The sequence below is a fragment of the Periophthalmus magnuspinnatus genome, chromosome 22 (assembly GCF_009829125.3).
Source record: "Periophthalmus magnuspinnatus isolate fPerMag1 chromosome 22, fPerMag1.2.pri, whole genome shotgun sequence".
NCBI lineage: Eukaryota > Metazoa > Chordata > Actinopteri > Gobiiformes > Gobiidae > Periophthalmus > Periophthalmus magnuspinnatus.
The window spans coordinates 1,031,732-1,055,318 of record NC_047147.1 but is presented as its reverse complement, the minus strand read 5'-3'; the positions used below and the strand labels follow the sequence as shown (position 1 = coordinate 1,055,318).

The window sequence follows — 23,587 nt, the reverse complement described above, 5'->3', positions numbered from 1 at the left end:
TGGCCTGGTGTCATCACCCGCTTGTCTTCACAAAAATAGATGTTATTGATTTGCCTGAAATGTCTCACAGTATGGCATTAAATACATCTCCATGACTATGAGAAAAGTATGCGGCGTACCCTCCATTTGAAAAGTTGCAAAGTGCAGCTTTAGCTATTCAAAGGAGAAAACTAACCACAAGCCAAAGTACAGAATAATCAGGATAATTTTATTAATTCATCTTCAGTTTCAATAATATTGTTACAGAAAAACATCTTCTTCAATAGATTTTATACAGTAGTAGAATGCTGTGTCATTGCTTCATTACAAGTGCTGGTCATAGTTTAAATGTGTGCAGTGACACTGTTTAGTCCAGTGTTACGAATCACTCAATACAAAGGCAGTTTATCATTAACCTGCGTCTTCATTTCACTCAAATAGATCTATCCGGGTTTCACTGATCTTCTTTGGGCAGGAGCCAGAGGGTGCTTGAATGCTGTGCTCATGACTGAAACAGGACAAGGAGTGACAGGAAAACGAAATTTGGTCACTTTAAAACCACTTTAAATGAGACATGCTTTGCTCTGTCTTTTTTATATTTGTGAGATTTTTACATTGGTGTATCTCATGTTTTTAAATGTCAGATGCATAGTTCAGATAGTTTGCATATTAAGATATTTTACAACTTAATGATATGCATAAAATCAGAAATATGCATCTGACATCTGAAAACAATATATGGTCATAATCCCTCTTTAACGGAGACATCCGTTAAATTCTGCATCTGGCGCTCTGTAGTAGCAACAGCGGTGAAGTGTATATTTTGAAATGATAAATTACCAGTGTGGCTGTAGTCACATATACAGTAACACAACATTATAAGAAGTCTATTCAAGCTCAGTGCAAGAAGAAAATTAGTTAAGTGAAAGAATATGGACTTTAAAAATGCAGAGGAGCACTATCTGGTTTCAGTTGTTTGTAGGATGCTGAACCCAAGCATTTTGTGTCTATTCAGAAGATTACCTCCACAAATTGTATGAATTAAACATATGTAGATGTAACAAAAACTACTACAAATTTGTGACAACATTCTAGCCTGGTTTGAACAGAAAAAAGTCAATTTAGCATAAAGTGTCTCCTTTAAACTGAGCAAAACTGTTTATTAGTTAACATTTTTCCATTACTATCTCGACATGAGCACAGCACAAGCCAGAGGTGAGTGGTGCATTTGAGGTAACTGAAGAAAATCTGAAATCTGAGCTTTAAACTATTCATATAAGAAGACAGTATTGGTGCCAGTACCCTTGGATTAATAGCAGTTCATTTTTTTAATAAAGTTTAAAGTTCAGATTCAGAAATTCTTTTAGGCAATGCACTTTTGTCCGGCATCGGAATTTTACACCCTGCCCAAAGAGGAACGCACGCCCCCTCCCTGTGTGGACATGCAAGCGCGGAGGAGGAGGGAGGAGATGGAGGAGGGAAAGAGTGGAGGAAGACAATAAAAAGGAGAGGAGTTTTAATATCAGAGTTTAAATATAATACTGACAAGTGTTGCGTTCATGTCAGCGGGAACAAAATGCACCATAGGGTCTAATTAGAATTCGGTAGTTTTAGGGTTTGTGAAGATAACAGAACGTACATGAAACAAGCCAATTCTTTACAGATAGAGATTTAATAAGATAAATATATATACATATATTTTATTATTTATGATAAGGGACAGTGCCCGGGGTGGTAGAGCAGTTTTCTTTAGGTTAATGGTTCAATCCTGGGTCTGACTAGTTCATGCAATTCACCCACATTGACGCTCTTACTCTTATTCAAGTAATGTGGCCGGAGAGACTGTTGGTGCAGATTGACAGCCACATTTTCGCCAGTTAGCCCCAAGACAGCTGTGGCTATAAGCATACCACCACCAAAAATTAGGCTTGAATGAACGTAGTGTAACATAGTGTATTTTAAATCCAACCCATTGTTATTATTGTCATTAGAAAAACTATAAGGTTTTGATTTGAAGAAATGTCTATAATTATAAAGTATATGCAATGAACACAATCAATGTTCATTTAAAAGTCAGGATTTTAAAAAGATGATTATATAATATGGAAATGATTTTAAATAAAAGAACAATACAACTATTTCATCCCATTTACAGATATAAGCAACTTGGAAGATTATTAGCTTGAATGTGAAGCTTGATTGAACTTGAGTTTTTGGGCTGGTTTTAACACAATGCACCAGTTGCGAGGAACAATAAGGCCTACTGTAAAAGAAAACTATAAAAAATATAAATGTATAATCATTAAAATTACATGAGTTCAGAATACTAATAAATTTTTAGTTTGAAGATCTCACATTACGCCATTTTTTGATCTCTGTTCTAATGTTTCGTCATCACAAACAGACCTGGAGTTGTGTTTTGTTTCATACACACAAACCCTGTATTTAGGCTGAGTTCTTCTCTCAAGCAGAAAAAAACTCTGTTCCACCTTGTGATGTCATGTTGATGTTATGCTCCACTGTGTTTTTAAACTCCATACACCTTCAGTAGAATCATATGGATGATTTCAGCCCTGGAATTGCCAATCTCTACTGACCAAAAGAAGCTGTTAACTTGAAAACTATCACTTCATGACATCACAAGGTGGAACAGAGCATTTTGAGCTAGGCATACAGATAAAGGATTACTCAAACATGTGAATGGGACTAAACACAAGTCCCTTTTATGGATAATTATTGGTAGAGTCAGCTGTTTATTTGATGCAGCTCATGTCTTTTAATACCATGAGCTATTTAAAATGGTTCACTGGGATTATCTTGCATTATTTAAATCTTAATCAATAGCATAAAGTAGTTTGAATATTGTCAATTATCGCGATAGTTCTCTGTAGCGAAACATCGTGCTTTAATATATGTTATCATGACAGGTCTGATTCCTCTTCCAATTGAACTGATATGCCAAGAAATGTAAGAATTCTGCACATGTAATGTAATAACACCATTTCGTATTCAAAACAATGTATACTCTGAAGTGATTTTAACATGTTTTCTTGGTGACGCATTTGAATGGTCCTAGTGAACTGGTAAACAAATACGCAAGAGCAGATCATAGTTTAGCAGTGTAGATGTAGTTCAGTGACAGCAATTAAATAAAAATATGTCTTGGATTGATTTTCGACAATAGTGAGCACCGTAACTAGTGGTGGAAGTAAAAGTAGTAAAGTACTGTACTTAAGTAAACATTTTAGCTATCTTTACTAAACTACATTTGAGAGCAGTATCTGTACTTTCTACTCCACTACATTTTTGAACAGGGTTGAAAAGCGAAAGCATTTTTTTATTATTGTTTGAGACCTGCTGAAAAGACTGGGAGAGTTTAATTTGATCAAGTCCATAGTTTGAGCGAACACAAATATATAAATAAAAACAGCTAGGATTTTTCCCTAACTATTGGTTCAACTGTTTCTATTGAGCAAAATTCAGGACAAATCGTTATCAAAATTGCTACATTTGAAGCTTTACAAGACCTAAAAATTTCCAAGAAATACTTTTACCTTTTACTCTATTAAAGTACCCGTTTAAAAATGTACTTACACTTACATATGACACTTTAACTTCTATTATTTTTATACTATACTATACTGCTCCAGTGTCTGTACTTTTACTTAAGTAACACAACTCAGTACTTCTTCCACCACTGACTATAACCAGTTCTTTTTTTGTCATTTGAACGCAACAGCTGCTTTCAAATGAATTGAGGAGATACGATATGATTATTCGTGTAAAAATATCACAAAACATGAAGGTATACAGATAAAGGGTTGTAACGCTATTTTCAAGACTGCTCTGACCATATAATGCATTGTTTTGTTGCAGTGGCAAAAACAGAACTACAGAAACAAAAAAATAAATAAATAAAATACATTTATGATAATCAACAAGGCATTTTTTGAGAAAACCTACGATACCATGAGCTCACAATATGGCAACGATTATAAGGTACGATTGGGTATTACTGTTACATCATATAGTGTAACTCAAAGTGATAGATGTATTCAAACACACAAGCAAAGTTCATACGGTTGAAGTTGTGTTTTAAAACGTGGCAGGTAGGTTCTCTTGTTCTCTTAAAGTAGTCTTCTTCTGCACTGCCTTTGTATTGGCATTGCTACATCTACTGCCACAATAGCACCACCAGCTGTAAGTAAGCAAACATGACATGAGTGAAGGGGCAGGGCGACTACTGTACATGCACGAACCAAAACAAACCAGCACACGGCCACTTACACTTCACATTATTGACAGTAGGGATGTCACGATTAGTAGAATTTAGAATTTTTAATATAGCGATCATATTCAATTCAATTTAACAGGTGATGTTAGAGAAGAATTTACGAAGGTTAATAATAAAACATTAGAAGCACAGATTTCTGATCAATGAAACAATGAAAAAAAATCTCACAGATGATTACATTTTAAAATAAAAAATTAATTAACCTGTTATTTTGATTTATGCTGGTCACAATATATTCAGTACTTTTCCGGTTGTTGCTGCCATTTTGAGGACTTCCGATTAAGAACTCATATCAATAGGTATGGGGAGTTTGAGGATCTATTTAATACAGGGATTCTCAAACAAAGCTTCACCAGTACAACCAAGTATGACATGGCCAAAAAAAAAAAAAGTCACCATCTGGATTTAACTAAGCAAATAGGTACGAGCTTCCTCAAGTTGGTCAGGTCTAGTTTCAGCCACAGTCTGTTGCTCAAAGAATGACATCAGCTGACTACCTGAATATACTGAATGACCAGGTTATTGCATCAATGGATTTTTTCTTCCCTGATGGCATGGGCATATTCCAAGATGACAATGCCAGGATTCATCGGGCTCAAATTGTGAAAGAGTGGTTCAGGAGCATGAGGTATCATTTTCACACATGGATTGGCCACCACAGAGTCCAGACCTTAACCCCACTGAGAATCTCTGGGATGTGCTGGAGAAGGCTTTGCACAGCAGTCAGACTACCATCATCAATGCAAAAAGATTTTTAAAACACTGGATGGAAATAAATCTTGTGACATTGCAAAAGCTTATCGAAACAGTGCCACAGCAAATGCGTGCTGTAATCAAAGTTAAAGGTGGTCCAATGAAATTTTAGAGTGTGTGACCTTTTCTTTGGTGGCAACTTTTTTTTTGGCCAAGCAGTATATATTTTTTTTATAATATCTTGAAATCGCCTTGTAACCAAAAGCTTAGTGCATGCCTGGTGACTTTTAAACCCACTGTGGAAAGCCCTCATCTATTACAGAGTTTGCACTGAAGAAAATATTATAGGATTTATATATTTGTGCTAATAATCCCAATTTGTTATGTAATCAAAATATTCTGCTTACAATAAAAAAACAACTTTAATAATGGTCATTCGTTTTCATGTCATGCGGCTAAAATAAAAAAATCATATTCATTCAAGGGTTTCAGTTACATTACTTTACTTGCTACGGTCAAATTTTTGAGTACCTTTGACTATTCTAGACCATTCTAATATTTTCTTTTGAAATGCTAATTGCTATAGTAACTCTTCATATTTCCTTAAACTTGAAACACTCCTGGTTCCAAGTCTGGTTTCATTTTTTATTTATTTTTTAATACATATTTTAAAATCATCTTGATCTACTATGGAAACCAATCATCCCTCAAACAGCATAAATGAAAATAAACTGTATAGAATTTGTATATTTATACCGTGTTTATGAAAGTAATGGAGTAATTGCACTGTTTTAGTTTGAAATGATAATCAAACAAAACCAAAATTCACAATCATGACATCCCTACAGGAGTGGTTAAGGCCCAAAATGTACCTCAAAAGGGGAGCTTCGATTCTCAAAATTCTAAGTGTGTTTCGCAAAAGACAAGAGGCAGAAAACTCTCTCCTGTCCCGTAGTGCAAATAATGTAATCTCAAGATTCTCCAGTCTGCTCTTTACTAGGGATTCACAGCTTGTACCACACTGGAAAAATAACATCTATACCAGTTAAAATGACTTGAATTCAAAATATTAATCTTGCTTTGGGATATTTTACCAAGTTAAGATAAATGTACTAAATGTAGACTAAATGGTCCTAGATTATGTGACCTGTTTCAAAATATTACTGCCTTGTTTCACTACTATTTCTTATAAACATTTTCAGTCATATAATGCAAAAAAGTTTTATTTTAAGTTGAATTTATGACCAGAAACGTGTTTAATTTACATATTTGCTCTCAATTAAATTATTTGACTGGTTTGTTTATTAGAAGCAAAGTTTTGAAAATGGATTAAGATATGATTGGATTAAGGGTTTGTTTTTTTGTGTGTGTGTTTTTTTTTAAGAAACTTGAATCACAAATCGATATTAAACCACAGACTTTATAAAGAAGTGGACTGAGTGAGTTCATTGAGGCTAGCAGTTATAGCAGCCAATTTGGAGCAGAGTTCCATATTTGAAATTCCGAGAGTGAGTATCATAGCAACCAAAAAGCCAATCCAGAACAAGGCTGTTGAAGGTAACGCTTCTTTCCACCCACACCGCTGGTTTAGCAGAGAGCGGGTACTTAGCAACACTATCAATTAAACCCGTGGCTAACTCTAGAGGGAGTGACCTCAGGAAAATAAGGTGCTTGATTTGTCTGTTATTAGTGGTAAAATCTTGATTTACAGACAAATAAGCAAAATCATTTTTCAATATAAAGTAAAATGGAGTCGATGGAGCCGAAAGCACGCCCATGATCACTTCGTATTTGGAACACAGCGGCTAACAGGTTAGCCATGTCCATTGATATATAAAGTCTGTGATTAAAACTTGCAAGAAATATTTTAGAACTCATCTAATAGTTGCTCTCGATTAAACAATTTGACTGGTTTGACTTCTATTTGAAGCAAACTTTGAACAATAATTCAATATTTTTTAAGGAACTTGCTTATAACACAAATGAAAATAGAAACCAGCCAGAAAAGTATTAAAACTAACCCTACAGTATCATTTTAGTCAGACATTTTGAAACAGCTCTACAAACACCAACCATCACTACATGCAAGCAAACCAAAGCTACTCAAATTCAAATCATTGTAACTAACCTAGACATTATTTTTTGCAGTGTACGGGCTTTCTGACAGCACCAGTGTCCCTGTATTATCAGGCTACACATGATTCTAAGCGGTATTTCACAGGGAGTGGACAATCCAATTGGTCAAAAATGGTAGGGTTTTTTGTGTGTGTAAACTTTAAACTCCTAAAAATGAAACATCACTTGTACAGAGGGACTGGGGGATGTGCTCCCTAAACCCGTCACACTACACAAACGTAAACACATGAGTTAAGATGACTTGAGTTAAGTAGTTTTGGTTCTATTGCATTCTTAGACCTGTCATGATAGTTACAACATCAACTTATAGTTCAACATATGAAATCTGGAACTATATACAGGGTGTCCACAATTTTCAAATTTAATTACAAAGGCAACTGATGAGATGTATTAATTAGATTAGTTGTATTGGTTAGAAATGTTTTTAATCACATAGCATTTTTTGTGACCTTTCGTTCCCCAACGAAACATTTCCAGTTGGACTGGAAGGGATGGACCAGATATCACACCTCTGGATTTCTTTCTATGGAGCTGTGTTAAAGATATTGCGTATCGAAGAATGACACAAGACATTACTGAACTAAAGCCAAAGACACAGATGAGACTGGGTTTCTTGCCCTGTTCAATGTAGCAGAACCTCATCAATGGTTCAGTCCTGCCTTGATACACTTCATGTGACTACTAGTGCCCCTATAGAGGTGGATTAAAAGAGGTAAAAAAAAAATAAAATAAAAAATCAAATAAATAACATTTTGGAAACTCCTGAATACAACAGAACAAGTCTGATTAAGATGATCAGTCTGATTAAATGCCTTTGTAATAATTTTTACTTTATGGACACCCTGTATTTTGGGGCTCAACTTTTTTTTTTCTTTGCAATAGTGAGGAGGATTTTAGCAGTTTTTATCTAATGTGATACGATTTGAGCTGTGGAAGGTTGAGAAACTAACTTTTCTGGCTAATCACTGGTTAATTTTGCTGTATATTCGTTGCAGCTCAGGCCTTTTAATGATTCTGTATTTAAAAAATTGGGATCATTTTGCAATATTTCTCTGTAGCAATATATCAAGCTTCCAAAGGTGTTATCATGACAGGCCTATTTATTCTATCCTTGAGCCTATAACCAGAAAACGATTGTCATTAAAGCAGCACTGTGCAACTTTTCCAGTGGAGAGTCTAGTACCAGCTTATCTCCATGGATTTGTTACTGCTTTGTTTCAAATGTTCCACAGTAAGGTATTTAACTTGTCTCATCTTAAACTTATCTAGACAAGCATGTGACACTACCAGGTCACGTAACAGGGCAGATATGTGGAGAGGCAGGCCCACTCACAGTACAAATGAATGGTTTTCAATTTTTATTTTTTTTTAGCATTAATAGAATGAGGGCGAGATAGATACAGTATACTTAATGCCATACTTTGCAACTTCACTTCTTTTTTTTTTTTTTACAATGACGACAGGCTGATTTATTAAGATTTTTTTTTCTTTTCAAAGCAATAAATGCAGGGGGTAAGAAATTATGTATTAATGAAAGTTGGTTGGAATTGGTTTTACTATAATTTGAAGAAAAAAAGCATTGAAAACATTTGATAAACGATCTAAAAACAAGCCAGAATTACTGACCACAGACTGTATAAAGAAGTGGATTAAGTGAGTGTGACGTCACCCACAGCGTTCGGCTCCAAATAAAGCTCATCGAGGCTAGCAGTTATAGGGACCAATTTGGAGAGGAGTTCGATATTAGAAACTCAGGATTGGGTCTTTGGTTGCTATGATCCTCGCGGTCGGAGTGAGGCTGTTGAAGGTAATGTCCCCACCGCTGGTTTAGCAGAGTGGGCATTTAGCAACGGTGTCAATTAAACCTGTTGCTAACGTGACATCGGGGAAAGAAGGCGCCAGATTCATCTGTTATTAATGTTCACATCTTGAGTTACAGACACATTAGCAAAATAAAAAACCCAGGATCATGTAGAGCGGGTTAATACGAACATCTTAAGACCAAAATGATGAGCCTGACAGCAGCAGTTGCAAAGAGAGGGACCACAGTTTTCCAGTGTAAGTTGGAGCCAGAACATGGCGAGCAGGTTAGCTATGTCCATTTATATATACAGTCTATGTTACTGACACAAAACTTCATAATCTGACTTCAAGTCATTTTAACTCATGTAGATTATAAATCTGCAGTGGAAAAGCTAAACAGGAAAATAATTAAACAATTGAAGTCTATTTATAAAGGATCAAACTTGTCTTCAATGTTAAACCAGAGAGAGACAACTGCGAATATTCTGAGGAAGGTTTTAAGATTGTAAACCTGTGATGCATCCTATCTCCTAGCTCCTGTTTCCTACTTCTTAGCTCCTTCCTGTGTTAAAGCTGAACCACTAACCAACACGGAGAGTTCATGGCTTCTCGGAGAGTCATGAGTGTTCTTCATACTGTGATCAATTGCGGTTTCCCCACATATTTTGGCAATAGTCATTTTCTCACTTGTGGCACACACGATCAGCAGCTTCGATACAGAAAAGTCCTTATTCTTTAGTAGATTATCAGTAAAAATGTCAAGGATCTGTGTGTCCCAGGACAGATGTGGTGATAGTGCAGGGGGGAGGGGTAACCACAGTCTTTTTTATCTGGATACAAGGACGCAAAGGCAGAAATGAAGGTTAAGTAAAAGGGAGAAGAAAGAGAAACAGAACAGGACTAGAGGAAAGAGTCTCTATATGTCTATATCTATACGGGAGAGGGGGACGCACAAAGCAAATGATTAGGAAGAGGTCATGTTACTACTAAGATGGGAATATTCAGAACCATGATAATAATAATAAATAGAATATTAATTAAGAATATTAATAACCATAATAATTTTCATCAGGATAATAATAATATTACAGAATAAATCTCATATTTTATATTTTTTTCACATTTTCTCCATTGAAATACAGTGATCTCCTCAGAGCAGACCAAAGAGGATTCAGCCTCCGCTGGCTCCGATTGGCTGTTGCATATGACATCACAGCTAATGGCGACCAGGTAGACATGCATCGCTTCCTGTCCCCGCCCGTTTCCTGTCCAGACAGGAAGTCCTGGCACTGCCATGGTAATCGGTAGCGAGTGACATTTAAATCTAAGGAGAGATGTGGTTGTGAATACCTAAATATGATAAAGTTTGTGTTTTGTTTTAAAGAGAGTGTGTGTGTGTGTGTATATATATATATATATATATATTATATATATATATATATATATATATATATACATACATACACACACACACATGTGGACAAAATTGTTGGTACCCATTCGTTAATGAAAAAAAAACTCACAATGGTCGCAGAAATAACTTGAATCTGACAAAAGTAATAACAAATAAAAATTCTATGAAATTTAACTAATGAAAGTCAGTCATTGCTTCTCAACCATGCTTTAGCAGAATTACTTAAAAGAAATTAACTCGTGAAACAGGCCTGGACAAAAATAATGGTACCCTTCACTTAATATTTTGTTGCACAACCTTTTGAGGCAATCTAATCAATCACTAATCAAACAATTCCTGTAACTGTCAATGAGACTTTTGCACCTCTCAGTAGGTATTTGGCCCACTCCTCATGAGCAAACTGCTCCAGCTGTCTCAGGTTTGAAGGGTGCCTTTTCCAGACGGCATGTTTCAGCTCCTTCCAAAGATGCTCAATAGGATTTAGGTCAGGGCTCATAGAAGGCCACTTTTGAATAGTCTAATGTTTTCCTCTTAGACATTCTTAGGTGTTTTTAGCTGTGAGGTCATGGGTCTTGCAGCAGGACAATGACCCAAAAAAGAGACCAAGTTTTCTGACACTGGTCAGCACATTCCTCTCTAGAATCCCTTGATAGTCTTGAGATTTCATTGTACCCTGCACAGAGTCAAGACACCCTGTGCCAGATGCAGCAAAGCAGCCCCAGAACATAACAGAGCCTCCTCCATGTTTCACAGTAGGGACAGTGTTCTTTTCTTGATATGCTTATTTTTCCATCTGAACATAGAGCTGATGTGCTTTGGCAAAAAGTTCCATTTTTGTCTCATCTGTCCATAGGACATTCTCCCAGAAGCTTTGTGGCTTGTCAACATTAGCAAATTCCAATCTGGCTTTTTTTATGATTTGTTTTCAACAATGGTGTTCTCCTTGGTCGTCTCCCATTAAGTCCACTTTGGCTCAAACAACGACGGATGGTGTGATCTGACACTGATGTTCCTTGAGCTTGAAGTTCAACTTTAATCTCTTTAGAAGTTTTTCTGGGCTCTTTTGTTACCATTCGTATTATCCGTCTCTTTGATTTGTCATCAATTTTCCTCCTGCACCCACGTCCAGGGAGGTTGGCTACAGTCCCATGGATCTTAAATTTCTGAATAATATGTGCAACTGTAGTCACAGGAACATCAAGCTGCTTGGAGATGGTCTTATAGCCTTTACCTCTAAAATGCTTGTCTATAATTTTCATTCTAATCTCCTGAGACAATTCTTTCCTTTGCTTCCGCTGGTCTGTTGAGTGTGGTACACACCGTGGGCCGTGTCTCAATTCGCCAAAATGCACCTTTTGAAGGTGTCCTTCGAAGTACTCCTCAAAGTGTAGTTTGAAGGTTCTACACTGAGGTTCCTCCTCAGTGTAGCCGCCATCTTGCTGAAGTGGGACAGGCCCACACCACGGACCGCACTTCCACCGCTGTCTTTGAGCGTACGATACGTACATTACGTACGTTATTTTTAATTATTTATTATTTAATAGAAGAAAAGTCAAGATGTCGTCGTCACAGCCGTTTCTTTCTGTTTAGATTGAATATCAATAGGCAAATATAACGTTTGAGGTGATTTTTTTCTCATTTGTAGCTACTTCATAACTTTAACAAAATATATCTTGTGAAAACGTAATAACAGAGACAGAGGTAACAATATCATTTTTACATTCATAGTCTATAAACCAGAGAACACTGATTAGTGGTACATATAGTGGGATATTGCAGTTTAACGATTCAGTATTTTGGCCAGTGGCTACACCACTTTAATAACAATAGAGGGTGCCGTTTCCCTTCTATGCCGTGCCAGTTCTTCTCATATTATTATTATTGTAATGTATTTTCTAGCAGTGCAGCGCTACATCAAACTAGTATCTTGATTTACTAACACAAAGGTAAATGACACGTGCCCACGAGGGGGTGCAGACCTATGGAATGTACCGGAACACATGAAGATTTTGTGCATGTCTCAGGACTCTCTTCTGTCCTTTCTGGAGAGTCCGTTGTTTTACTGTTCACATTACCTGTGTGGAACTCATTAAACCTTCTGACTTTATGTTTCAGTCTCTTGGTCTTTGACACAATAGAAACGAACATTCTTACATTATTCTTATTGCAGTAATAATTTCTAATGATAATAATATCTTCTTATTGTCTAGCAATAACTGCACATTCCTTTATTCCATATAACTCCCCTCCTTTTTAATCATCAAATACACAGCCTGTACTTATCTTTATTCAGATTTAACAGTTTCATGTCACATTGTTGTAGGTGAGGTAAACCAGTACGAACATTTGAATGTGTATTGCGCAGCGGACTCCATTTTCTTCTCTTTTTTGCGTAGGCGCGGTGCATGATGGGATATAGCAGTGCGTGAAGTGTGCACGGATGCACACTTCAGTTACGTCCGATCTCCATGGAAACGGTGGAAAGGGCAGGTTTGTCGGGCGCATTCAGTAGGATGCATTGAAATGGGACAGCCCTTGTCGCGCTGGAAATTACGTAACTGCCCTTCGACGCACACTTCCAATGGTGATTCTAAGGCCATTTTGGCGAATTGAGACACGGCCCAAGTCACCAAACAGCACAGTGACGACCTGTAGCCCTATATATAGGCTCAATGAAAAAAAATATTATTATGGCCACGCCCTCGGACGCACCGGAAGTCGGCCATCTTGTATTGAAAATTCCAAAATGCCGATTCAGCGTTTTCGCTGACCTCGCATTTTCGTCAACTCCTCTGAAGGCGCTTCACCTGCAGGGCTGAAACTCACTGTACATCATCTAGACAAGTGGGGCATCAAAAGTGATCCAATTTATGATGATCCCTATTACGGTTTCCGCGCGGCGAAGCCGCAAAATTCCATCGGAATTTTTGCAATTTTCAAAAGTCAAAATTTGCTCCAGTTTGCGCATGCAAAGTCCGATTTGACTCAAATTCGAATCAGTTGTAAAACTTTTGGGCCTAAAGCTACTCATTATGTTACAAACTAAATTGGCACGATAGCGCCCCCTACAGAACATCTAATAAATTTGTATGGAAGGCCAAAAATTTAGTTTTCCCAAATGTTACCAAATTTGACACAAAATTCCATTGGGTCATCCCAATCAATAAAGTCAATCAGACGTATGTCGTCTTTTGCACCGTGTTGCCATGGCGATGCGCCAAACTGCCAATGTTATCCTAATGGGAAACCTCCCAATTTTTCCCATTCATGGGAAAAATATTAGTTTCATGGAATAATGTGAAATTTGGCACCATGACTCGTCATGTCATCCTGATGAAAAAAGTCAATGGGACCCATGCAATTTGTTTCACTGGGTTGCCATGGCGATGCGCGAAAGCGCCCATGTTATCCTAATGGGAAAATTTCCAAATTTTCATGCATTTCAAAGTCTTATAACGACTTATTACCGTCAACGACGAACATAAAATTTGGCACAGTGATTCTTCAGGTCGTCCCCGTCAAAAAAGTCCGAGGGGCCAAGTTTGTATTTTGCACGGTGTTGCCATGGCGATGGCTGGAAAACCCATGTTTTTGCATTTTGTGCATTAGCACTTCCAATGTGTGTTTGACTTGTTTGGTGACAATTGCAGCCCAAAGCCACGATAAAAAGGGACAAGTGGCGCATCAGCACCACCCACAGGGAGTGCCGGGTCGGCCGAGTGCGAAGCACGGCCCACGAGGGCCATTCGATGCCACTTGCGGCTTTAATTATTTATTATTTTGTCAGATTCACGTTATTTCTGTGAGCACTGTGAGTTTTTCTTTCATTAACCGAAAGGTACCAACAATTTTGTCCACGTATATATAATATATATATATATATATATATATATACACACACATGCATATACGTATGTATATAGACATACATATATACACAGACAGATAAATATATATTGTTACCTGCATCATAGCCGTCCAATGACCATGACGTCCACCACCTCTCCCTTATGCAGCTCCACATACTGCTCCGTCTTTGGGGGCAGCATCAGCAGACCATTGGCGCTTCGCATCGACATTAGCCTGCTAGACACCTGGTTACCTGAGAGAGGGAGGAGAAAGAGAGAGGAGAGACAACGGAGAGACAGAGGGAGGAGAGAGGAGCAAGAGAGATGAGAGAGAAAGGGAGGAGAGAGGAAAAAGAGGGAAAAAAGGAGAGACAGGAGAGAGGGAGGAGAAGAAGAGAAAAAGGGAAGAGAAAGAGAGAAGAGAGGAGAAAAGATCTGTCAGGAACCTAGAGGTAAAAGGTTGCAAGTACGCCAGTGTATGCACATACTGATTCTCACCATTTTGTAGACTTTGCGTTACATTACGTTCAATCCAACTTTATTTCTATTGCAACATAGTACAAAACATGATGGATCCAACCCACAGGTTCTGCGTTCTGCTTATACCGGGTGTATACAGACTGCAAGTGCGGTGTGGTTCGGGAGTAATGCGGGCAACAGACTTTCTGCCCACTCAATGTACATGCCGAACCCAACCTACCGTTAGGCATGGGATGATACTGAAATTTGGTGTCACTATTATCATGGCCAAAATAACTGATTAACAATTATATCACAATAATGATTCATTAAATTAAAGCTGTTGACAGTTTAAAATGTTATGTATATGAAGATTTATAATTTTAAAATTGTGAAAGGTATTCCGTATTTAAACAGCTGTTCTAGTATTGCACTTTTTATAAGTGAAATCAGCTACGATCTAAGAGAATCTCAGGATGAAGTAGGTTTGTTCTGCTTATTCTGGTGATGTCATGGTGATTATCTTTGTTGGCAATTATAACGATACAAAATGGCCCATTTATCACGATAAATTATATTATTGTTTATCGTCCAATCCCGACCTGCAGATACAGTGAGGCAAATAAGTATTTGAACATCCTGTGATTTTGCAAGTTCTCCCACTTAGAGGGGTCTGAAATTTTTATCTTTGGTGCATGTCCACTGTGAGAGACATAATCAAAAAAAAAAATTTGGAAATCGCATTGTATGATTTTTTAAAATAATTTATTTGTATGTTACTGCTGCAAATAAGTATTTGAACACCTGTCTATCAGCTAGAATTCTGACCCTCAAAGACCTGTTAGTCCACTTTTAAAAAGTCCACCTCCACTCCACTTATTATCCTAAATTAGAAGCACCTGTTTGAGGTTGTTAGCTGCATAAAGACACCTGTCCACCCCATACAATCAGTAAGACTCCAACTACTAACATGGCCAAGAACAAAGAACTCTCAAAATGCACAAGAGACAAAACTGTAGACCTCCACAGGGTTGGAAAGGGCTACGGGGCAATTGCCAAGCAGCTTGGTGAAAAAAGATCCACTGTTGGAGCAATTATTAGAAAATGGAAGAAGCTAAACCTGACTGTCAATCTCCCTCAGACTGGGGCTCCATGCAAGATTTCACCTCGTGGGGTCTCAATGATCCTAAGAAAGGTGAGGAATCAAACCAGAACTACAAGGGAGGAGCTGGTCAATGACCTGAAAAGAGCTGGGACGAATGTTTACAAAGTTACTGTTAGTAATACACTAAAACCACCACATGTCCAGGCCCATCTTAAGTTTGCCAATGACCATTTGGGTGATCCAGAGGGGTCATGGGAGAAAGTCATGTGGTCAGATGAGACCAAAATAGAACTGATTTTACTGGAAAGCACGTTGGTCACCTTGAGTGTTGTAAAGTGCTCTATAAATAAACGCTGATTGATTGATTTTTGGTCTTAATTCCACTTGCCATGTTTGGGGGAAGAATGATGAGTACCATCCAAAGAACACCATCCCTACTGTGAAGCATGGGGGTGGTAGTGTCATGCTTTGGGGGTGTTTTTCTGCACATGGGACAGGACGACTGCACTGTATTAAAGAGAGGATGACTGGGGCCATGTATTGCAAGATTTTTCCCTCAGTTAGAGCACTGAAGATGGGTCATGGCTGGGTCTTCCGACATGACAACGACCCGAAGCACACAACCAGGATAACCAAGGAGTGGCTCCGTAAGAAGCAGATCAAGGTTCTGGAGTGGCCTAGCCAGTCTCCAGACCTAAACCCAATAGAAAATCTTTGGAGGGAGCTCAAACTCCCTGTTTCTCAGCAACAGCCCAGAAACCTGACTGATCTAGAGAAGATCTGTGTGGAGGAGTGGGCCAAAATCCCTCCTGCAGTGTGTGTGAACCTGGTGAAAAATTATAGGAAACATTTGACCTCTGTCATTGCAAACAAAGGCTACTGTACCAAATATTAACATGGATTTTTTCAGGTGTTTAAATACTTATTTGCAGCAGTAACACACAAATAAATTATTTTTTTTAAATCATACAACATGATTTCCAGATTTTTTTAGATTATGTCTCTCACAGTGGACATGCACCCAAGAAGAAAATTTCAGGCCCCTCCATGATTTCTAAGTGGGAGAAGTTGTAAAATCACAGGTTGTTCAAATACTTATCTGCCTCACTGTAGTGTAAGCAAGGTGTAAGTCTGACCAGCAACTATTAAAAGGCTATGAAGTGGAAATGCTTAACTGTTTTCCATTCGTCCCACTGTACAGACCTGTGCTTTGGGCCCAGGGGAGTGGCTCTTGGTGGTGCCAGGTGAGAATACAGCGATGATATTCTGGTCTGGGGTCCAGCTTCACGTCACATGACAGCTACAAAACACACACAACTATGAGGCAGCATTCACACTTATCCGGGTTTCGTCCCAGTTTTTATGTTGTGTACATACAGGTAGGGTGGCTCGTAGGCATGGGACGATATTTTATGTGGAGATTATCAGGGCCAAAACAATTGCGATTAACGATTATATCATGATAATTATTTAAGTTGTTATGGATAAGAATAATTATAACTTTAACAGAATATTATGGATAAGCTGGGCCGTCAACTATTCTTGTTTATTGTCCCACCCCTAGTGGCTCGAAGGCAAAAATCATATTCACAATTAGTCACAAAAGTAGTTTTGAGCAAACTATTACTTCTATGCTGTCAAAATGTATCTACTTAGAAAGTATAGACCTTGATGTAATTTACATGTAATATTTTGTGACCCCTTTGTTGTTTTTCAGCATTTCTGATAACGCATTTGCACAGCCCTACTGCACACAACCATGTCTAATTGCATGGTCTTGCTTTTTGATACGTACCCTAGCTTTAATAATGGTAGGTCTAGGATCCAGAATTCCCTGCATCTTCCTCAGAGCAGGAATAACAAACAGATTACAAGTGACCACAGCCGACACTGGGTTTCCTACAAAACAAGACAACACAAGATTTCAAAATGTCCGCCTGTGACACACTTTTGTACTGTGTGAATTATTTTGGGGGTTACAGAGGAAAGTACCATAGTGTACTTGGTGGCTAGAGGTGAGGAGAGTCAGGTTTTCTGGTCAATATAGTAGTTTACCAAAAAATAACAGATTATATTTGATAGAAGGACCTCTAAAAACATTCCAAGGAAAACCAAAAGATTCCTAAAATACCTGGCAGAGCAAAGATGAGTTTCCGAGCTCCGTCAATGTCACATGTTGCAAAGGTAGTTGGAAGACTGGGAAAGAAAGGATTTTAATGAAACAAGAAAAAAAAAAAAAAAGAGTTAAATTATAAAAAGTAAAATTGTAAACTAAAATGTATAAATGTTTGTCTTACCCTGGCTTCATAAAGACACGTCCAAAGTGGATCTGAGCATGAAGGTCAATGTCCAAGACCTGCTTCAGATAGTCCTTAAAAAAAAAAAAAAGAACATCTGTGATGAAATGATATTACAATAGGCATTAGATATGTTTTTAAAGCCACAGTATCTAACATTTGACACAAAATATTCTAAAACGAAAGCATGTTTTTTTTCCATTTTGGTTTTGTTTACTATACTGGAAATTTTCGATACTCGCTTGCATCTTCATTTAATCTTCCTTGGTATTCTTCATTTAATCCCAAAGCCTTTCTTGGCCAACCAAATTATAGGGAACTTTAATTTCAAAAACATTGGACGAGCGACGCATATTTAAATAATAATTGCTTCTATTAGGTTTTTGTTTTTTTTTAATATGTGCACCAGGGAAGGGACGATATTATAATTTAGACTCCTGATTATTGTGACCAAAATAATCAAGATTAATGATATTATCGTGATAATTATTAAACCAAAGCAGTATAATGTCCTCATATGTGGACACCAGGACCTTGTAAAGAAAAAAAAAAGTATTGCGGCCAAGACAACCCAAAATGTGTTGTCCACATATGTGGACCCCAGGTCCTAGGAGGTTATAGGTATTCAGATTAATTCATGGTTGTTGTAAAACCATGCGCCGCTCCAAGCAAATTGTGCAATCAGCTGTGAAAAATGCTGTTCAGCTAGTGCTAACCTAGCAATAATAAAGTCAACACAAACATGGATTCATACAACTCCAAACTAACACAAACTACTTTCAATAGTTTATTTCACATGGTATGTTACTTACAATGGATATTTTCTGCTCATGTTTATCAAATAATGCAGGATGGTTGTCTTGTAAATGTGCACGTAAATTGCTTGTGTTTGCCCTCGGAGCCGTAGCTTTTTTTCGGCAGGCTCTGCAGATTAGTGGCTCAGATTGGTCTTGTTTTTCAAATCCACAATAATTCCACACATCAGACTTCACCTTCTTGAGTGGAGGATACATCATCGGGATCCAGATCCACTGCGTATTAGCTATGATGGTGAATGATGGTGAAGAACCATCCCCATCCCCAATTCAGAATAGGCACAGAAGCGAACAAGTTTCATTGCTATGACAGAGGGCCCCCTTGTGGACAAACACCAGGACTAACACCTCAATATTTTATTGAAAATGGAAACATGAGGCCGTCTGGTGCCGTAAAGGCGATTATAATTGTATACGATGATCACAATTATTAAAAAATGGCATGAACCATTAAATTGCAGACCTTTTTTATCACAATTAACAATATTATCATATATCGTCACATATCATCATCCCATCCCTAATGTGCAGTGCCAAAAAGCAACTAAATTAAAGAAAGAAAATTTAAATAAATAAAATGAATAAGATTTTCTGAAATTTTGCAATGTCATTTTAAAGAGTATTTTCAAAACGGCTTCAGGGCTGACTTTCACCTTCTCCCCCATAGACACTCCTCCTGAGGTGATGATGACATCTGCACGACTGATGCCCTCATGGAGTGCTGAGAGCAGATCATCGGGGCTGAATACACAAAAAGATTACATATTTGTGCTAAAATAAACATAGATCTGTATTGTTCAGTTTTCAGAATCGTACTTGTCTCCTACGATTCCCAGGTTGATTGTGGGGTATCCGTGCTCTTGGATCGTGGCTAACAGGGTGGAGCGATTTGAGTCTCGGATCTTCCCAGGATGGAGGTCGTCTTCTGGGTTCAGCAGCTTCACAAATACATGTTATTGTCATGAAGTTACAAAAAAGACCCGTTTTTGGGTAGATTTTGACAGTAAATGTGAAATTATTACTACTGCAATAAATGTGGACTGGCCTTTAAGTCAGGTTTCACATCTACTGGTGAAAAAAAATCTGATCAATTTGCAGATGGTGGCTTTAACTTCCATTTTCTTTGGTGTACAAGCAAATGATTAATACAAACATTGAACTTGTATGCATTTCATTAATATTTTTCATATACATTTTTATTGATCTTTTCATACTTGTATGTATCAGATAATTAAAGTATTGTGTAATTCCCCATGTAAATAAGTGTAAATGTGTGTGTACTTTGTGTTCTTGTACCTCGTTTCCAGTGGACATGACGGCCACCACAGGGAACTTGTGCACGCTGACCTCAGTGACCCCGACCGTGGCCAGGAGCCCGATCTCAGAGGGACCCATATGGGTACCTTTGGCCAGAACACACTCCCCTCTGCGGATGTCATGACCGATGGGTCTGGGAGGGACCAGAGGGACGGGGTTAACACACAGGGGTTTAAAGCACAGGGGTTCAGCACACAGGTCTCACAGATGTGGCATCTGCACAGCTATTCAATAGTGCTTGTCGTGGAAATTAATTTTGTTTCTAGATTCATGAGAAAAATTAGGCATTTTAAAGATGCACCGGAAAAGTTACATCAGCAGCACACGAGCCACCTGTTAGTGTCATGGAGATGCTATTGCGTGGCCTTGAATGTTCCCACATGTAGCATTAAACATATCTACAATTATCCACAATATGGCATTAAACATATCCACCTCCATGGCAATAAAATGTTGAATAGATGCAAAGAATAAACAGATCAACAGCCTCCAGAAAAAAAACTACATAGTGCATGCATCTTTAAAAGGTGTGACAAAATATCTACGTTGTAATGTCAGAATTATTCCACAGTGGATTATTACAGTAAACAATTAATGATAATGTTGATATTTCATGTTGACAAAACTGTATTTTGTCAATTCTTTAAAAGGTTTATATAAAGATATATTCAAGAAGAGGATAGCAAAATAAAAATTCAATTCTGTAAAAGGACAATAGTTTTAGAGTGAACACATTTCACACTTCTTCAGTTCTGGTCAGATTACTGCTGGACACTGCCTTATATCTATCTGAAGGGTGGAGCTAATTACACTGAAACTAACACACCTGTTTGTTAACAGTTTGTTAGCCAACAGACCTAGCTGGAATGAGTGGCGAAACGTCTTCAACTTTTGTCCAGTTGACAGAATTGAAATTTTCTTTTGCTACAGCTCAGACCTGGATGACTGAGACATTACATAGATATTCAAGAAGACTTTTAAAAGTGTATGCTTTTTCAAGAGATATCATAAATAGATAATGTGAATTGAATTTTGGCAAAAATCCTTGTTACATGTTGTATCATATGAAATTGGCACATGTGCTGTGATTCTCAGCCCTATTCTTTCATCTCTGTATTTACCTGATGTCTTGTCCGGGCCGAGCCTGGACCATAATCCTCACCTCCAGCTCCTCAGTGCCCTAAAACAACACAGAGAGATTAAGAGCTTATCCTAAAAGAAACAAGTAAGAGGGGGGAAGCCAATGTGGGTCAAATATCCCAAGAGAATGTTGTGGGTCAAATATTTAACTTGAGTTCAACAAGAAAGTCAGGCTTCGTAATGACTTAGGGGGAGTTAGGGCTTGAAGGAAGTATTAACTAAACCCGAATCAAGCCTAATTAGGTATAGCTCTTATAAAGTGTTAATGAGATATGAGTAAATGGTATAAAAAGCATAAAGCAAAAAGTATTTGAAATAGTAGTTTTTATACCTAACAATAATAAAAAATAAGACAAATGTAACCCAGGTGACAAATCCTGTATATCTCTCTCTTTTTCTCCCCTTTCTCTCTCTCCTGGCGTTTCAGCCTATATTTTGTCTAAGTTGCCAAATCTCGCAGTATTTTCAGTCATTCTCGCGGGTTTTGCACGTCATTGCATCACATGGTTCATTCTAGCCAATCACAGTGAAGTTTTCATGGTCACGTGACACGGCGTGGCCAACCGGAGTTATTATCATACCGGCGCTAGCTGGGTGAGGCTAGAGGTGTGTATTGGAGGCTAACAGAGTCGTGCTGCAGGAACCTTCTGCTGTGACTCGCACACAAGTCAAGAAGGCTTGTATGTGATATATCATCTGCGGAACCGGTCAGGTCTTTGACCTCGATGGCGAGCTAGTGAAGGAAGTCTACAGCGTTTACCTGTCCTAAGAGAAGCGTTCACTTGTCCTAAGAGAACTCCCACCGGGCTGGTAGGGGGCTCTTGGCAGCCCATCATACTCTTCCAACACACCCACACCCATTGCTCTATCACACACACCCTTGCGAACTCTCTCCTGAAACTCTTTTGCACTTACCTCTCCCTCTGGAACCCAGTCGTCTCCAGATGGGGCTTTGAACTGTGTGTGAGCTGGGTAGACATTGACAAGCTGCCTTTTTGCACCGTAATTGAACTTGGACCTTTTCAATCCAGTGCAACAGTTGCGGAATTCTGACACATTGCACTTTAACAACTACTGACTCTGTTGGTATTATTGCACTGCCATTATTGGTTTTGCATTGAATTATTTTGATTTGTTTCAAGCGCTTGCTGATTGTAAATATTTTCTGCACTTCTGAATGGCCATCCATGTGAACTGTCTGTCTTAAATGTTGCATGTCATTTATTATTTCTAATATATGGTACCAACCAAACTCAATTTCAATCTCCTGTCACTTCCCTCCTAGAGCGTTCTCTAGTCTTCTGATTATTAGCCCATTATACCTTCCTTACTATATAACAACTGCACTTTAGTATTGCCTCACTGTTAATTGAGTTATTTCTTTACATCACGCAGTTGCTACACAAAGAAAATAGACAGAGACCACTTCTTGCAGGAATCCACAGAGTGTGTAAAGAAGTGGACAAAGTAAGTGTGACGTATCCCACAGTGTTCAGTTCAAAATTAAGCTCATCAAGGCTAGCAGTTATAGACACCAATTTGGAGTCGAGTTCCATATTCCACGAGTATCATAGCAACCAAAGAGCCAATTTGGAGCGAAGCTGTTGAAGGTAATGCCCTCCCCCCTTAGCAACAGTTTGGTTTTTTTTTCAGTATTGCTAACACTAGCAGGAGCAACCTCTGGGAAGGAAGGAGCCTGAGCTGTCTGTTTTTAATGTTCATATCTTGATTTACAGACACAAGAACAAAATAAAAACCCCAGGATCATGAAGAGCGGGCTAATACGAACATTTAAAACCAAAATGACGAGCCTGACAGCAGCAGTTACAGAGAAAGGGGACACAGTTTTTTTATGCAAATTGAACTGGCGCCAGTCGATGGAGCCAAAAGTGCGCCCATGATGTTTAGAACTCGGCGGCTAGCAGGTTAGCTATGTCCATTTATACATACAGACTATGCAGGAAACTCACATCTTCAGACTCTCTCAGTAGCTCGGTGTCCTCCACTTGGACCACAGCATCAGCTCCACATGGGATCGGAGCCCCGGTCGTCACCCGCATCACCTGACCTGGCATCACGGTGTGAGTGGGCTACACAGACAGATTTAAACAATTAAATGTCTGATTATGAGATTTCCTGGATATATACATGAATTATTATTATTATTATTATTATTATTATTATTATTATTATTAATCATAATCATTTATTCACATAGAATTTATTCAGATAGAAGCCTTCAATCTACTATCAATAGCAGGACTAAACTAGGACAACAAGGTCTAGA

General features: G+C 38.1%; 1 protein-coding gene across 2 annotated transcripts in view; it reads right to left on the bottom strand.

The window, feature by feature from the left end:
* Positions 1-7,124: 7,124 nt before the first annotated feature.
* Positions 7,125-23,587, bottom strand: part of gphna (gephyrin a) — a 39,766-nt gene continuing 23,303 nt past the window's right edge. For both annotated transcript variants that reach the window (XM_033988231.2, XM_033988232.2), the window contains exons 14-24: positions 23,271-23,390; positions 21,282-21,340; positions 20,140-20,293; positions 19,660-19,781; positions 19,497-19,584; positions 18,029-18,102; positions 17,863-17,927; positions 17,527-17,630; positions 16,935-17,031; positions 14,283-14,421; positions 7,125-10,229 (exon numbers count right to left, since the gene is read on the bottom strand). In XM_033988231.2, the coding sequence (XP_033844122.1) occupies positions 14,288-14,421; positions 16,935-17,031; positions 17,527-17,630; positions 17,863-17,927; positions 18,029-18,102; positions 19,497-19,584; positions 19,660-19,781; positions 20,140-20,293; positions 21,282-21,340; positions 23,271-23,390 (1,017 nt within the window). In that variant the 3' untranslated portion in view covers positions 7,125-10,229; positions 14,283-14,287. The remainder of the gene's footprint in view (positions 10,230-14,282; positions 14,422-16,934; positions 17,032-17,526; positions 17,631-17,862; positions 17,928-18,028; positions 18,103-19,496; positions 19,585-19,659; positions 19,782-20,139; positions 20,294-21,281; positions 21,341-23,270; positions 23,391-23,587) is intronic.